General features: G+C 43.8%; 1 protein-coding gene across 22 annotated transcripts in view; it reads left to right on the top strand.

The window, feature by feature from the left end:
• Positions 1–17,072, top strand: part of NSD1 (nuclear receptor binding SET domain protein 1) — an 81,854-nt gene that overhangs the window by 54,845 nt on the left and 9,937 nt on the right. For all 22 annotated transcript variants that reach the window (XM_078385569.1, XM_078385566.1, XM_078385561.1 and 19 more), the window contains 10 exons: positions 309–432; positions 919–1,119; positions 1,603–1,782; positions 5,274–5,430; positions 5,809–6,014; positions 6,901–7,013; positions 13,287–13,556; positions 14,614–14,730; positions 14,862–15,003; positions 16,076–16,182. In XM_078385569.1, the coding sequence (XP_078241695.1) occupies positions 309–432; positions 919–1,119; positions 1,603–1,782; positions 5,274–5,430; positions 5,809–6,014; positions 6,901–7,013; positions 13,287–13,556; positions 14,614–14,730; positions 14,862–15,003; positions 16,076–16,182 (1,617 nt within the window). The remainder of the gene's footprint in view (positions 1–308; positions 433–918; positions 1,120–1,602; positions 1,783–5,273; positions 5,431–5,808; positions 6,015–6,900; positions 7,014–13,286; positions 13,557–14,613; positions 14,731–14,861; positions 15,004–16,075; positions 16,183–17,072) is intronic.

The following is a 17,072-nucleotide window of genomic DNA, read 5'->3' as shown; positions in this document are numbered from 1 at the left end:
GCCATCCTGGTGCTTTGTGATGAGACCAGGGTTAGGGTGGGGTACAGGAGTGGAAGTGAGAGGAAAACGTGCCTTCAGCGTGGGTGGAGGGGGACACGGAGGGTTGGTTCAGGAAAGGAAATGAATGGTCAGAATATTTGGACAGTGGAGAGTGCTACAGAATGTAGGCATATGCTTAGCTGATGTTACTGTTACTGAAAGATACTAGTTTCAGTGAGGGTTCTGAATGTATGCATAAGCAGGGATTTTTGTTGTTTTCCTTTTACGTTTCAGTTTTTTGATGACACCTCTGTTCCTTTTCCTCACAGATCTGTGAAAAGCCAGGCGAGCTGCTACTGTGTGAAGCTCAGTGTTGTGGTGCTTTCCACCTGCAGTGCCTTGGGCTCTCCGAAATGCCAAAGGGCAAGTTTATCTGCACTGAGTGTTCCACAGGTAAGGTGTGTGTGTGTGTGTGAGAGAGAGAGAGAGAGAGAGAGAGAGAGAGAGAGAGAGCTCATACAAATGGTTTTGCTGTTTGGAGCATATGCCGTGCCCAGTGTGAACAACTTTTGTTTTGTTTTGGACTCCACTGCTTTAGTTTGCAAGGCCTGTAGGGCTGATAATGATAAGACTTTTTCGAGGTCACTAACTTATACGACTACCATTAATAATTATCTTAGAACTGTAGAACTGGGCTATCCAGTAGTCAAATGGAAGCAACTTGACAGCAGCCGCCACAAATCTTGGGAGTTCCCTGTGGATACTGGCCGTGCTTGTAATAAAACAACAATACAATTTCCACATTCTGCAGTGTGGATCTTCTGTGTTGTTGCCTTTCACCAGGACACCCACTTATTTAAACTTTGTGATTTGCTGCTTCTTAGGACTTCATCTTCTTTCTGTAATTTGACTGTTTCTTCCTCATGCCCTGTATTCTAGGGGTCCATACCTGCTTTGTATGTAAGAAAAGTGGAGAAAATGTGAAGCGTTGCTTGCTTCCCTTGTGTGGGAAATACTACCATGAAGAGTGCATACAGAAGTATCCTCCCACCGTCATGCAGAACAAGGGCTTTCGGTGCTCTTTGCACATCTGCATGACTTGCCACGCAGCTAATCCAGCGAATGTCTCTGCATCTAAAGGTACAGTCCTTCTTATCTGCCCCTACTGGAAGAAAGTTTTCTCCTTTATGTTCAATTATTCCTCGCCTGTGGAATAATTTACCTCCTGGTATTCGCGGAGCTCCCTCGCTGGGCACTTTTAAGAATCTACTAAAGACCTGGTTGTTTCGGCAGGCCTTCTCACCAGATTACTTCTGATTTTCTTATCTTTTATTGTTTTTTACTTTTATCTGTTTTGTAATTTGTTGTTTTATTTTTATTGTATTCTTCCCTGTTGTAAGCCGCCTAGAGTAGTCCTTTGCGACTAGATAGGCGGGATATAAATAAAATAAATAAATAAATAAATAAATAAATTAGTGGTATCATTCTTTGGGATTTGTCCTATTGTTGAGTGTTTGGAATATTCTAAAGGTAGGTTTGAACACTCTACTTACTACACTTTTAAAAACTTGATAACAATTTTCATATTTTTTAAAAATGAAATTTTGATTTCTTTTGCACCAGGTCGCTTGATGCGTTGTGTTCGATGTCCTGTTGCATATCACTCCAATGATTTCTGCCTTGCCGCTGGCACAGTGATCCTTGCATCCAACAGCATGATCTGCCCAAATCATTTTACTCCTCGAAGGGGCTGCAGAAACCATGAGCATGTTAATGTTAGCTGGTGCTTTGTTTGTTCAGAAGGTAAGATATTCCAGGCTGGACCTGGGCCAATTGTGGGCATTGCCATTCTCCCGAAATAAAGAATTCTGCAGACCATCACAGAAGGAAGGAATGGAGTGGGAAAGCTTTAGTTTATAATGAAGATGAGGGTGGGGTGTGCAAACAAAAGCAAAGCTTGGAAAAGTTACTTTTTTAAAGCAAAAGCCCTCAGAATCCTGCAGCCAACAAAACCATACAGATGTACCTTGTGTCCTCTCTACACTTATAACTGTTACAAATAAACATTTACATCTAACATGTGAACTTAGCATAAGAAAAACTGTAATTTTCAGTTTGTCCCTAACTGGCAAATAAAGAGTTCCCACTGTGATTCTCTGTGATTCTCACGTGGATGCTGGCTTGGTGCATGTCCACAGCTCTGCCCCAAGAATCACGGTGGGAACTTCATTTGCTGGTTAGGAACAGGCTGAAAGGGAAGGGAAGGTACTAGTTTTCTTATACTAAAGAATGGGATTTCAGTCACTGAATGGGTTGAGGTTTGACTGGATGAATTAGAAGCTTTGTCTGCATACATTGTGTATTTTTATCTCTTCTTCCATAAAAGTTCAGGGTGACATAATATGGTCATCTTCGCCCTCGCCCCTTTTCATCGCCACAACCACCTGTAAAGTAGGTTCTTCTTCGTAGCTTCTGTGAATCACACCTTGGGTGATCCGCGTCTTTGTGGAGCCTCATCAGAAAGTTCTAGAGCTTCTGCAGTAGCCAAAAACACATTAGAATAAGGCCCCTCCCCCTCGGATAAGTACTTTGGCACCAAGGCTCCCCTTTCAGTTTTTTTTTTCAACCGCCGCATTGAGAGCCTCATACAGTGGTGCCCCGCATGACGACGATAATCCATTCCAGGAAAATCACTGTACAGTGAAATCGTCGTCATGCGAAAAAATCCCCATTGGAATGCATTGAAAACCAGTTAATGCGTTCCAGTGGGGAAATACCTCGCCGTCCAGCGAAGATGGCCCATAGAGAACTGCCGATCAGCTGTTTAAAATCCCTGTCTTGCGAAGCTTCTGTCCAGAAAACACCCATTTTGCGAAGGGAAGCCAGCCATTTTGCGAAGGGAAGCCATTTTGTGGAGCCTGAAAAATAGTCGTTTAGCGAACAAATGGTTCATGAAGTAAGGACCTAATCATCATAAAGCGGATTTCCCCCATAGGAACCATCGTTTTGCGATCACTATAGCAATCACAAAAAGTCGTACTGCGGTTTCATCGTACTGTAGGGTCATCGTATTGCGGGGCACCACTGTAGTTCTGCTTCTGTGAGTAAAAGAGAGAGTTTATTCTTGTTCTTATATTCTTATTCTTCCCATTATCAATCTTTTTTCCTTTAAATTTTTTAATCAAATTCATTATCATCTGAGATTTTTTTCCTTTCTCCTTCACCCCCCCCCATCATCATTTTTTTCTCCTCAAATTATTTTCTCCTATTCATGGCCTCTTTGGGCCCATTTAAACACTTGGTCTGTGATAACAAAATACCATTCTCCGATGGCAACACCAAGTGTCTTTTTTGCTTGGGAGAGGCACACCAGACGTTCTCCTACCAGCATTGTAAGAACTTCAAGCGTGGAGTCCTCCATTCTCACTTAAAACTCTGTCTTTGGGAACAACCAAAATGGCCCAACCTCCTTGTAAGTCCACCTCACAAACCAAAGCAATGGACAAGGCTATTTCTGAAGCCTCAAAACAGCATCCATTGACCACACCATCCCACTCCGATGCTCTGTCCACTTTGTCTAAAACTTCAAAAATCCATAAATTGAAGTGCTAGATACCAAAATCCTCGATATCCAAGCCCTCCATTAAACATCAAATGTCCACCAAAGCCTCTTCAGTTCCAGAGCCTTCTCCACCTAAAAGACCGAAACAGCATAAATTTAAAGCTGCAGTCATTTCTCAGCAGCCTCAACAAACCACTGAATCAATCTCTATTGGTTTGCCTTCTGACTCATCAACCTTGCTCCCAACCTTGCTCCCAATCACCGGAATGGGATGACAGAGTCGATCGATTAACATCTTCTCCTCCCAGTCCTCAACGCTCTGTTCTTTCGAGCAACCCTTCCGTAGTTGCTTCACCTGACAGGGTTGACTCCGAACAACATCTAGAGACCATACCTTATTCGGTAACATCTGAGATCGTCCACCACGACCTCCTCAGAGACACAGTCACTGGAGCCATCTATTTCATCACGCATGGCTCAGACCCGCGTTCAGCACTCTCACCGGGTTGCCATTTGCCCCGACCAGTGCTTGACCGGACAAACTGCAACTGCCAATCAGCCAGTTGCTCTATCCAGCTCGGCTGTACCTTCTCATGGCGGGTCTTGATCTCAACCATCGGTGTCGAAACGGCCATATCACCATGACCCACATCAGCTCCAACCTGCTCCCTACCTGCCACCTAAAAGGCCCAGGAGGGTCGAGCAATTTCCTTCTCCACGTAAGGCTTTTACAGCTCCAGCCTCCCAATATTTTCCTATTGATCCAGACGAGGGAAATCATTCCTCTCGCTCGGCATCTCCAGCATCTATATACTCCACTGCTTTACCAGCTTGTTAACAACCTCCGTTTTGACATCACCAAGACACAGGCTCTGATATCAATGAACTTCGATATCCATCCTGGTCCATGGACAGTCGTCCTGTCCCTCTATCGACGCACAGTTTCCGTCGCCTGATAGAACCAAGCCATTGAACTCAACATCACTATGACCCTGAGTTCAACATCAGTGTACAACCATATCAAATGACGTCCATGGACACTAGAAAGGCTTACCTGTATAAATGGAACAGATTCAAATATTTCACTGAAGCTTCTTCATTGCCTTCTCTCAACCCATCACTTGCTACTGTTCTACGTTTTTTGCTTCATCTCAAGTCTAGTGGCCTTTCCCTCTCTTCCTTGGTTGTAGTATTTATACATTGCAGCTGCTGTGAAACAATGGCTCTCATTATTCTTAATGAAGAAGAGTTGTGAGTTTCTAGGAGCCCATTTCATAAATAGAAACATAAATCAAGAGTTGGTTTCTAGCTGATAAATGTAGTGAAATACTAAAGCCATCCATAACTGAACAGTGGGAAGGAGGAGGCTGGGAGCCCCCTCAACATTCTCCATTGAGTCCCTCTTTTGTGGATTCTTTCATGATATCATGTCAGTTCTTCCTGCGTGTGTCTCTTGGTGCAAATAGGTATAGCTGTGTTTAGCCCTGACACACTGCACAGTTTTGAGAGAATGAAGGCCTCTTAAATACTGTAACAGGGCGTGAACATTACTTTTTCATAAGGACCAGCAAGGTGCTGTCTTGACCAGTTTCTCCTCCTGGGAACTGAAGTGGAGGCAAAATTTTGAGTAAGACAGTCTAAGCCCTGTTGAAGAGATGGCAACGGAGAACTAGGACCTCCACTCCCCACTCCATGTCGGCCTCATGGGCCCGCCTTTCTTTCTTTCTTGCAGGCGGGAGCCTTTTGTGTTGTGAGTCTTGCCCCGCTGCCTTCCACCGGGAGTGCCTGAACATCGACATGCCAGAAGGGAGCTGGTACTGCAATGACTGCAAGGCTGGCAAGAAACCACATTACAAAGAGGTGGTATGGGTGAAAGTGGGCCGTTACAGGTGAGTCAAATACAGCAATTCAGTCACCACTTAGTGCTCCAATTACTGTCTCTCATAAAAAAAAATTGAACTTGCTATTTCCTGTTTATGGGCAGGTCCTTTTATAATCTCTTTGTATGAAACAGTGGTAGGACACACATGAAGACATCTTCCTTCCTTCCTACCTTCCTACCTACCTACCTACCTACCTACCTACCTACCTACCTACCTACCTACCTACCTACCTACCTACCTACCTACCTACCTACCTACCTACCTACCTACCTACCTACCTACCTACCTACCTACCTACGCTTCCAAAGACCTGACTCTGAATAGCAGATATTTCAGCAGGTACTAGTTGACTAATCAGTTTTTCCTGGCTTTCTTTATTAACAGATGGTGGCCAGCTGAAATTTGCCACCCTAGAACTATTCCTGTCAACATTCAGAAAATGAAACATGTCATTGGTGAATTTCCTGTCCTTTTCTTTGGATCAAATGATTACCTTTGGACCCATCAAGCTCGTGTCTTTCCTTACATGGAAGGGGACGTGAGCAGTAAGGACAAGATGGCAAAGGGAGTGGATGGCGTATACAAGAAAGGTAACACGTTCCCTTTTGTTTCAGCACAGCTCCTATCAGCTTGTCCAGTATAGAGAAATTGTGAGATATAGTGGGAAGGAAGAGAACCTTTGGGGAAAATACATGATACAAGCATAATAAATAAATAAAATCACAATATGTCTGAGGTCTTCTGTGGTACTTCAGGCATAGCCCTTGTTAAAGTTCTGTGACAATTATAGATGCAGGCTAAGCTACTTGGACATTTTCACTTGTCTTAAAATGGGTCAAGGTTTTTTGAGCAAAAGATGTTGAGTCTGTGCGTTTCTTTTCACTTTAAAAAATTTGACAACCAAAACACTATTTTGTGTTTTCAAGAAGAAAGGCATTAGAAAGAAGGTGATTGAGCTCAGGTATCATACAAAGCTGTGACTACAACCTTGGTGTGAGGTTAACGTTGTCTTTCCAAGAAGTACTGGCAGTCTTGTTACTGTTTACACTTTTGTTACACCGTGAATCCTGAAAAATAAAATCTAGGCCTCACTCTTACCTTTCTCAGTAAGGGGACAAGTAAATAATATTACCCACAGATCATGTGTGGCAACCACTGTGTTCGTTCAGTTTCACACCCTTGTATCCCTAATGAACTGTGCATCAATTACTAAAGATCCTCCTCCATACCCAGGCCCACTGCCAGTATTGGGAAGATGAATTTGGTAGAAAGGTAACGTTCTGGATAGCTTAGGATTTGCTACCCCACTGCTGCTGCTGCTGTTCCCATCTGTTACTGATACACATCTTTACACGGAAAAGCTAATACAAAAGTCTGTTAACATACAACACTAAAGTTGCTAGTAAAATGAATTCAAATGCCTGTTCTTATATAATGTAAAAGGATTATTTTTTTTTTAAAAAAAAACCAACATAGCTCTGCAGGAAGCTGCTACGAGATTTGAAGAACTGAAAGCACAGAAGGAACTGAGGCAGCTACAGGAAGACAGAAAGAATGACAAGAAGCCCCCTCCATACAAACATATCAAGGTGAGGAAGCAAGGCATGGGAGCAGGAGTGGGCCTTGGTAGAGGTAATTCTCAGAATCCCTTCAGCCTGGTTAAGCAAGTGGGCCATGTAGCCGAGGATGCTGCTGCCAGTCTCAGCCATAGGTTGGTAATGCACCTTGACTAATTGGAACTTGCATTATTTCCTCTTGCATATCTCTCTTATTTGTACCTCATCCTCCGCTGAAGCCAAAACCCTTACACCTGTCCACTGTGATCCTGTGTGCTGTCTGAAATGACTTCAGATGAACCCCAAAAGTCAATTTTCAGACAGGCATATGCTTCCACCAGGGTAGATTATATATGGGTCAGCTGCTGGCCACATTAAATTCAACTGCATGCTGACCCATGGTAGATTTGCGGTATATGTAAAATCTAGTTCAGGTGAAGGGAGCCACCTCTTTGGTGCATTTCTCTATCTAACTTGGGGTTGGAGGGTGCTTTACTTCTTTGTGGCCTCTGTGAATCACGCCCTGGGTATTCCGCACCTGCGCGGAGCCTCGTTGGAAGATTCTAGAGCTGCTGCAGTAGCAAAAAAACACATTAGTGTAGACCCCTCCCCCTCCATATAGGTACCTTGGCGCCAAGGATCTCCCTTCAGTTTCTTTCAACTGCCGCATTGAGAGCCTCGTATCGATCACTTTTTGTTTTTCCTAATAGTGAAAGAGAATTTATTCTTGATTCCTTTAAATGCTTAATACAGTACTTTATTAGCAAAAAGAAGAAAAAGAACGTTTTTCCTTCCATTGCTGCGGCCTTGCGGCCAATGCCCCCTTCCCCTTTTTTCTTTCCTTTTTCTATTTTCATGGCTTCAGTGGGCCTGTTTAAATATGTGTTGCATGGTCTGAGAGAAGAAGATCCTGCTTTCTGACAGCCACGCTAAATGTCTTTTTTGTCTTTGTGAGGCCCACCAAACCTCCTCTTGCCCTCACTGTAAGAATTTCAAACACTGAGTTCTCCGGAGTCGTCTATCTAGACTTAACATTTGATGCCGAAATCATCAATATCAAAACCAGACACCAAATGGAAGCCGTTCACCGATGCACCTTCCGTTCAAGAAACCCTCGCCACCAAAGAAACCTAAATCTTTGAAGGCGAAATCCCCGAGGGTTAGTTCCCCCTCAGCACCCAGAATCTGGGGATCTCACGTGTGTGGGTTCACCCTCTGATGAGGAAGTACTTCCATCTCATCAACTACTGTATATCCATCGCAGTAACCAGAATGGGAGGAGGGGATGTGTTGAGAGTCGTGGGAACCCGCTTGAATTCCACAAAAATGTGCAGCAGGAAGCGCCAGCTGGTTGGGCAGAATTAGCTAGAAGTTCCCTTTTACTACCTGCCCCTCACCAAAGCCTAGCACTTCAGAAAAAGAACACTCAGGAGGTGATTTTTGTATTAAAGAAAGAATTCTATATTCTACTCACATGGATAAGCATTCAGGAGGTTTCAGGTTGATACAGAAAGAAAGAAATAGCAAAAGACGACATCCTTCTCCTTGGCCCACATGGCTGGAGAGATCTCCAGGCTTCATCTTTCCAGGTGAAAAGTGTGTGTGTGCGTGTGCGTGCGCGTGCGCGTGCGCGTGCGCGTGCGCGTGTGCGTGCGCGCGCTAATAACAATAGAGGTTCAAACACCTCATAGTGAGAAGGGCCGAAAACAGGGGTGGAGCTTCCCTAGCCCGGGAACAACAAACTCCCTCTAATTGGTTAGCATGCAAACAAACAGGTAAACAACTTAGCCTGTACTGAGGCCCTTCCCCCTTGAAATTTATATTCTAGATTGCTTGGCCATCCAACAGGATGAAACAGCTCACATCCTCCCCAACTAGTCCTCGACAAACTGGCTCTATCAGCGAGCGCTCCTTAGTTGCTTCGCCCAATATGCAAGGAGCCAAAAACTCAACCGGAGACTGTGCCCTACTCCATCCCAACAGGCCTACCACCTTGGCCTCCAACGTGTCATCAAGGGCACCAACCATGCGGGACCGACAACATATCTTTGCATCGACCCACACTCAGCACTATCATCAGGTAGCCATTTGCCTTGATCAGTGCTCAACCAACAAGCCTGCCAAGCATTATTAACCGGTTCCTCTCCCCAGTTCGATGGCAGTGCCACATCAGAGGTCTCACTTACAGCAGCCCTCAATGTCGAAATGGTCTTACCTCTATGTTTCTCAAAAGGTTCCTACAGTTTATCTGCAGCTGTCACCCAAAAAATCCAGAGCAGCCAATCAATACTCTTCAGCTCAGGGTGCATTTGCAGCTGTGGCACACCGCTATTTCCCTGCCAGTCAGAAGGATCGAGATCAATCATTCCGCTTGCCATCACCAGCATCTATCTACTCCACGGCTTTCCAAGGTGGCCCATCAACCATTTTACCATCATGGCATCAACTTCCATTTTGACACCATCAAGATACTGGCTCCGATATCGATGATCCTCAATATTGGTCACTCTCTGAACCCCCATCTCACCACCATCCAGATGCAGGTTCAAATGTCAATGATCCTCGCTATCAACCAGTGGCCATCAATGCTGATGGATTACCCTCGACATTGACCACTGTCCATGGATGCTCCCTCGACATCAACATCCCAACGTCAATACCAACATTTTGAGGGACAGCCTCTCAATATCGAGGTCAATTGTCATTCCACAAACTCTCGACTCGGATTCAAGCATTCCAAACAGGAATCCAGACCGCAAACACTATCCATTTTGCTCACATCACCGGAGTCTGACTTAGCAGATGCTGACCCTCCATCTCCAGTGGAGGATTTTCAAACTTATGAGCAATTGATGGTGCGCATGGCTAAGTTCCTGGATTTCCAAATACACAGACCCACAATGGAACCAGTGGATCACCTCTACGATCCAATTTCCAAGGACACCACAACTCTGGTTCACATTTCTATGTTACCGTCCCTGCTTAGCACTGTGGACGAAACCAGCTTTGTCTCATTCAATGTCAAAACGCATCGACAGTCTTTACCAAGTTCATGATCCAAGAGCATTTTTTCTTCAAAACCAACCAGCTCCGAACTCGATCTTTGTTGAGGCTTCCCAATCTCTATCTTGACACCATCAAATTCTCGTACCGCCCAATAAGGACAGCAAGCAGATCGACTCCATGGGCAGATGGCCATACTCTTCCACTGCATTCACCAAGATAGTCGCCAACTACCAAGAAGCCATGGGTGGTTACCAGCCGTTCCTCTGGGATAACATGCCCACCTTCATTGAGGCACTTCCCGAGGACAACAGGGTTTTGGCTCAAACGTTCCAACAAGAAGGACTGTCAGTTTTCCAAACAACAAATGCTCTCAGCTAGACATACTGTTGATGCCACTGCCAAATTCATAACAACCTTCGTCACCCTTCAGCGTTTCTCCTGGTTGAGAACAGCTGGCCTCATTGAGGATACGAGAGCACGCATTGAAGACCTCCCTTTTGACAGGATAGGTCTCTTTAAAGTGGGCACTAATGCGGAAGCCCATTAATGCGGACACCCAGTGTAGACTTTGGTCTATTTGGGCAGGGTATAAATTTAATTAATTAATTCTGAAAAACATCCAGAAAAAGAGATCAGCCACTAGATGTTGGGGAATTTATCCCTCATGCCAGCAACATCCCCAGCGTACTCAATGGCGGTGCCCCTATAACTCTTACCAAAGGTTCCATCAGGAACCTCAAAGGCAAACTTCCTATACACCTTACTTCAAACAACAGTCTTATTGATCCAAACCACATCAAGAAACCATGACTAGACGCAATGATCACAAGGCTAAGCATCATGTTTGACATCCAACCGGCCGAAATCGCAACACACCACATTTCTCCTCCTCCCCTTTGGAAACACTTACCTGCATGGGAAGCCATCACCACAGATGCTTGGGTCCTCTCTGTCATCCGAAGCGGTTACCTCATTCATTTCCATCAGTTTCCTCTACCAGTGCACACTGTTACACCTCCATTGCAAACCCTGCAGAATGAAATACAGACTCCGCTTTTCAAGGATGCCATAGAACTAGTATATCAAACCAACAGCGTTTCTCTCTCTCGTTATTTCACTATCCCCAAAAGGGACAGAGGTCTGCGTCCCATCCTCGACCTCAGAGAATTACGTAAATCGCTACATCATTACCACCAAATTTCGCATGGTAACCCTCAAGTCTGTTCTTCCCTTGCTCCGAAAGGACAATTGGTTCATAATCATAGACTTAACAGACACTTACTTCCATATATCCATCCACCCTTCTCACATGCTTTACCTCCGTTTTCAGCTCGGGACTCAGACCTATCAATTCAAAAGACTCCCTTTCGGACTCGCAACAGCTCCCAGAGTCTTCACCAAATGTATGGCACCTGTGGCAGCTTACCTCAGATTTCACAAAATCCACATCTTTCTGTACATCGACATTGGCTTCTTGTAGCTTGCTCCCGTTGCAGGGTGCAACAAGACATACGCTTCACTCTCTTCTTCACGGCCTTTCTGTAAATATACAAAAATCCAAGATACAACCCACAAAGGCTGTTCAATACATAGGGGCTTTCATAGACTATTCATGCCCGAGCATTTCTCCCAGTGGACAAGCGGGGAAACTTGATATCCTTGCTTCACACTCACTGCAGATCTCTAAAGATCCATGCGCAGTGGTCAAAAAGGGAGAAATTGGTCCACATCAATGAACTAGAACTAGCAGTGATAAAAGCTTGCAAGGCTTTCAGAGACCACCTTGCAGCCTTGCAATATGATTATCCTTATCTACAGTTCTATCCAGACAAAGTCAAGTTGTTTGTAGATATCTCTTTTCTCCCCAAGTTGTTTCTCAGTTTCATATGTCCCAACCATTGGTCCTCCCATCCCTTTTTCCGTCTCCGTCTACTGCTCATGAAAGAATCCTCCATATTCTGGTTGTTAGACGGGCCCTAGCATTTTACTTAGCCCGTACACAACCCGATGCTCAGCTTGACTTTTCATCAGCTACCAACTTTCAGCAAAAGGTTTCCAGGTGACATCACAAAGAATCTCCCAAGTGGGCTGCTTCTGCCATCCGTCTCGCGTACCAGCTTGCACGAAAGCCACCTCCTCAGGTGATTCGACCTCACTCCACTAGGGCAATCGCAATTTCAACGGCAATTCTTCATGGCATTCCTCTTCCGGATGTCTGCGCCTCTACCACATGGTCACAGTCATCCACATTCATCAAACACTGTAGGTTGGATGTTCGGCAGAAATCTGATGTGGCCTGTGGACATGCTGTTCTAGCTTCTACCTTGGCATGACACCCTCCTCTTGTTAGCCACCCAGGGTGTGATTCACAAAGGTCACAAAGAAGAACGACACGTTGCCCACCTGTAATTGTAGTTCTTTGAGTGGACCTCTGTGATTCACACATCCTGACCCGGCCTCCCCACTGTCGTGCCATGCAGCTCTATTATGCAGCAGTTGACATAACTGAAGGAGAGTCCTGGTGCCAAGGTACATATACGGAGGGGGAGGGGTCTACAGTAATGTGGTTTTTGCTATGGCAGAAGCTCTAGAATCTTCCGACAAGGCTCCACACAGGCACGGAATACCCAGGGTGTGAATCACAGAGGTCCACTCGAAGAACTACAATTACAGTTGAGTAACCTGTGATTTTTAGTGAGCACATTACAGTGGTGCCCCGACGATAATCCATTCCAAAAAAAATCATCGCTATGTGGATTTGTCGCTATGCGGGGCAAAAAAGCCCATAGGGACACATTAAAACACGTTTAATGTGTTCCTACGGGCCAAAAACTCACCGTTCTGTGAAAATCCTCCGTGCGGCTGCCATTTTCACTGCCCGGTAAGGGAGGAAAGGGCGCGAAAACACTGCGGGTGGCCATTTTCTTTACCCGGTGGCCATTTTGGAACCCCCGATCAGCTGTTCTTAAAACATCGCTATGCGAAAATCAGTAAGCGAAACAAATCGCTCGTTATGCGGGGCACCACTGTACAATACCTTATGAAAGGTGCATTTTCTTTACTGGTTGGGAGTTAGTAGCATTGCACCTGGAGATGTTGCAAATTGTAAACGTATTTTAGCATACATAAAAGTGTGCCACTGATTAATTCTAGGGTGCTTATCCATCTCTGTAGTAAAAGTACATTTTTTTATTTCTCTGTATATGTGCTGTATTTCAACCTATGACCCGGTTAAGATACATTTTCAATGTGCAGCATAATCAGACCAGCCAACCAAGACTTTGCATTGTCTGCTTAAAGGTAAACCGGCCCGTAGGCAAAGTGCAGATCTTCACAGCAGACTTGTCGGAGATTCCCCGTTGCAACTGCAAACTAGGAGATGAAAACCCTTGTGGCATAGACTCGGAGTGTATCAATCGCATGCTGCTCTATGAATGTCACCCTGCTGTCTGTCCAGCCGGGGAGCGCTGCCAAAACCAGTGTTTCACCAAGAGGCAGTATCCTGAAGTAGAAATCTTCCGCACACTCGCACGAGGCTGGGGCTTGCAGGCCAAAAGAGACATTAAAAAGGTATGTTATGTAACTTTACACGCACGGAGAAAGAGAATGCGACCAAGGAAAAATTAACTCACCAGTTCATATTATGTACTTAAGCAGCAACACTCCTGACAAAAAAATTTTCAGCATGCATTTTCCTTTTATTGGTATGTTAATGAGAATGTCAAGGCTTCATTTCCATCAGCCTTCTTTTCCAGACTTAGGTGCAGTATTCTGATTGATGCAGATTGAAATAGTGTGCAGATACTATATCAGCTTATAAATTCTTGGTGAAAGATTTTTACTGTTTTGTTGTTATTTTAAACTGTATTCAATAAAGTTTAAAAAGAAAAAAAATCAGAATTATTTTTATTTATTTATTTATTTACTATTTTTAATTATGCTTTGTTTTGCTGCCTTAATTTTCTCCCCCAGATTTAGTTATATTATTGTGTGGCCCACAATTTACAGAACTGAAATTCATTCTTGTTAGGGTACAAGATACTAAAGACAACAAACCAAAATTCTTATCTTTTATATATATACATATATATAAATAAAAGTATGTAGCTGTGATCCTGTTTCCCATAATTACCAGGGGCTATCTACCCATACAAAAGTAATCCAGTACAAAAGGCTATCTGCCCATCCTTCAGCCAACCTGAAAACGAGCAGTGTGAGCTCAGAAGTGAAGGGTAATCTGTGCAAAGACTGCCTGGCCCCTTCAAGCAGCCAGGAAACTTACGTACATTCTGCACCAGTTGGAGCTTCCATAGAGAGTATTACCCAGATCTAGTTAATGTATATAAGTAGAGCTGCAATATGTTTTAAGGACTATAATTTTGTACATAAGAAAATGGTAATATTTACGTTTTGTTGATACATCTCTCTCTCTCTCTTTCACACAACACACACACACACACACACACACACACACACACACACACACACACACACACACACACACACACACACACACACACACACACACACACACACACACACACACACACACACTCTTTCATTCAGGTTAATAACTTTGCTTTCGGAATACTTGATATTTATCTCTTCTCAATCCTGATACTTTTAGGGTGAGTTTGTGAATGAGTATGTGGGAGAACTGATAGATGAGGAAGAATGCCGGGCTAGAATTCGCCATGCTCAAGAGCATGACATCACCAACTTTTACATGCTGACTTTGGACAAGGTGTGTGATAAATGTTTCTGTTTCTTTTTCTGTTTCACCCAAGTGTTGTTGTGTGCTGCATTCCGTATATATGGGTTTAAAATGCCAAGTTTTTCTTCTTTTTAAGGCTGAGTTATTTCCTGTTCTTTTAGGATCGAATCATTGATGCTGGACCAAAGGGTAATTATGCTCGATTTATGAACCATTGCTGCCAGCCAAACTGTGAGACTCAGAAATGGTCAGTGAATGGAGATACCCGGGTTGGGCTTTTTGCCCTTACAAATATCAAAGCTGGTAAGTAGAGCAATTAGATGGCAATTTTGTCTCTAAGGCCTAATTGCTAATCTCAGTTGGAATACACCTGCTGAGTCAATAGAATTTATATATGTGTTCAAGAATTGATCTCATAGGTCTACTCTAATAAAGAATGTCAGGCAGGAACAAAACAAAAAATGAGACAAAAACGTGGCATCTTAAAGACTAACTGCTATATTTTAATACGAGCTTTCATGGACAAGTCCACTTCTTCAGGCAGTCTGAAGCTAGCTTGTCCTGCTTTGTTTTCTACAGGTAGACGAAGAATATTTTATTCACGTAGGCCTTTGGGATATAAGCTAGGCTGCTCCTGAACGAGTTTTAACTGTATAAATCTTCTCTCTTCTCCCCCCCCCCCACCTTATTGATCTATTTTTAATCTGTTTTGATGTTTTATTTCAATGTTATCAATGTTCTGGCTTTGAAGGTAAGAGGAGGAAGTAGAGGAGCAAATGCACTAATGAGTAAATGATGGTGCGTTCAGGCCATAGAAAGTACAGTGGTGCCTCGCTTAACGGGCTCCCCGTTTAACGAAGAAATCGCATTGCGATGAAGATTTTGCGATTGCAAAAGCGATCGCATTGCGATGTTTTAAATGGGGAAAAATTGCTTTGCGATGATCAGTACCCTGTTTTGCTTACCGATCATCACAAAGCAATTATTTTTTAACAGCTGATCGGCGGTTCCAAAATGGCCGCTGGGTAAAAAATGGCCACCCGCTGTTTTCTGGGACGGATTCCTCACTTACCAGGCAGCGAAAATGGCTGCCGTATGGAGGATTTTCGTTTAAAGGTGAGTCTGAAGCCCATAGGAACACATTGAAGGGGTTTCAATGCATTCCTATGGGCTTTTTAATATCGCATAGCGACGAAATCGCTTTGCAGCTATTTTTGCTGCACCGATTATCTTCGCTATGTGAGGCACCACTGTAAGTGTAGTAAACATCCTTCAGTTAGTTTCTAGTATTTTGTGCTAGTGCCAGAAGTCAGGACTTCTTGCTTGGAAGTCTGTTCCAGTCCACATGGGTCTCATTCCTCTCTCTGATTCCCAGGGACGGAACTGACTTTCAATTACAACCTGGAGTGTCTGGGGAATGGGAAGACTGTTTGCAAATGCGGCGCTCCAAACTGCAGTGGCTTCCTTGGCGTCCGACCAAAGGTATAACCACCTGTCTTTGGATTTCTTTCTTGACTGCCCTTTTATCTGCGTTTGCACCACCTGTTACTTAGTATGGAAGAATTCTGTTCACTGTAGTGGGCTCCCCTTTTAGAGGGGTGCCATTCAGGGTGGGAGTGTTGATAGCCGCCTAGAGTGGTCGCAATGACTAGATAGGCGGGGTATAAATTGAATGAATGAATGAATGAATGAATGAATGAATGAATGAATGAATGAATAAATAAATAAATAAATAAATAAATAAATAAATAAATAAATAAATAAATAAATAAATAAATAAATAAATAAATGGTGATAACTAGGAGGAGGATTTCCATGACATGTCCTGTTTTTCCCCTGCAACCTGTGTTTGAGCCTGTGGGTGAGTTTGAACCATGTTTATGAATAATCTGCTCAGAAAGGCCAGATTACTCATAAATATGTTTGAACTTGCTGATGGTTTCAAATGTAGGCTGCAGAGAAAATGTGAAGTATCATAGCAACAATAAAACACTTTAAACGTTGCTGCCTTTTCAGCTTTCTTGGCAGTTGAAAATGTGAAACTGAGAGAAAGGGAAGACTTGGAGAGATTTGTGCAAGATGTGCTGATCAGATCACTCACACACACAGGGTGAATGTCACAGTTTCAATCCTTCCTATTGGTTGGGATGGACAAGTTCCAGTTCCCTACATCTCCTTCTTTGGGTTTATTCCCCCCCGACTAAAAGTTCTGAGACTCCCATTCCATCCTTTCTGTTGCAGGAAAGCCATTTGTGGGATGCATGGAACATTCTTTAATTTTCAAAAATTGCAGCTGGCAATAAAAACTCAGTAACAGTGATGTTTGGAAATTAAATATAACCCCTCCCAATCCCTCCCCTTCCCCTCAGGCA

This window comes from Pogona vitticeps, chromosome 2 (genome assembly GCF_051106095.1).
Source record: "Pogona vitticeps strain Pit_001003342236 chromosome 2, PviZW2.1, whole genome shotgun sequence".
In the NCBI taxonomy this organism is placed as follows: domain Eukaryota; kingdom Metazoa; phylum Chordata; class Lepidosauria; order Squamata; family Agamidae; genus Pogona; species Pogona vitticeps.
The sequence above is the reverse complement of the archived record's forward strand: the minus strand, read 5'-3'. Positions and strand labels throughout refer to the sequence as shown.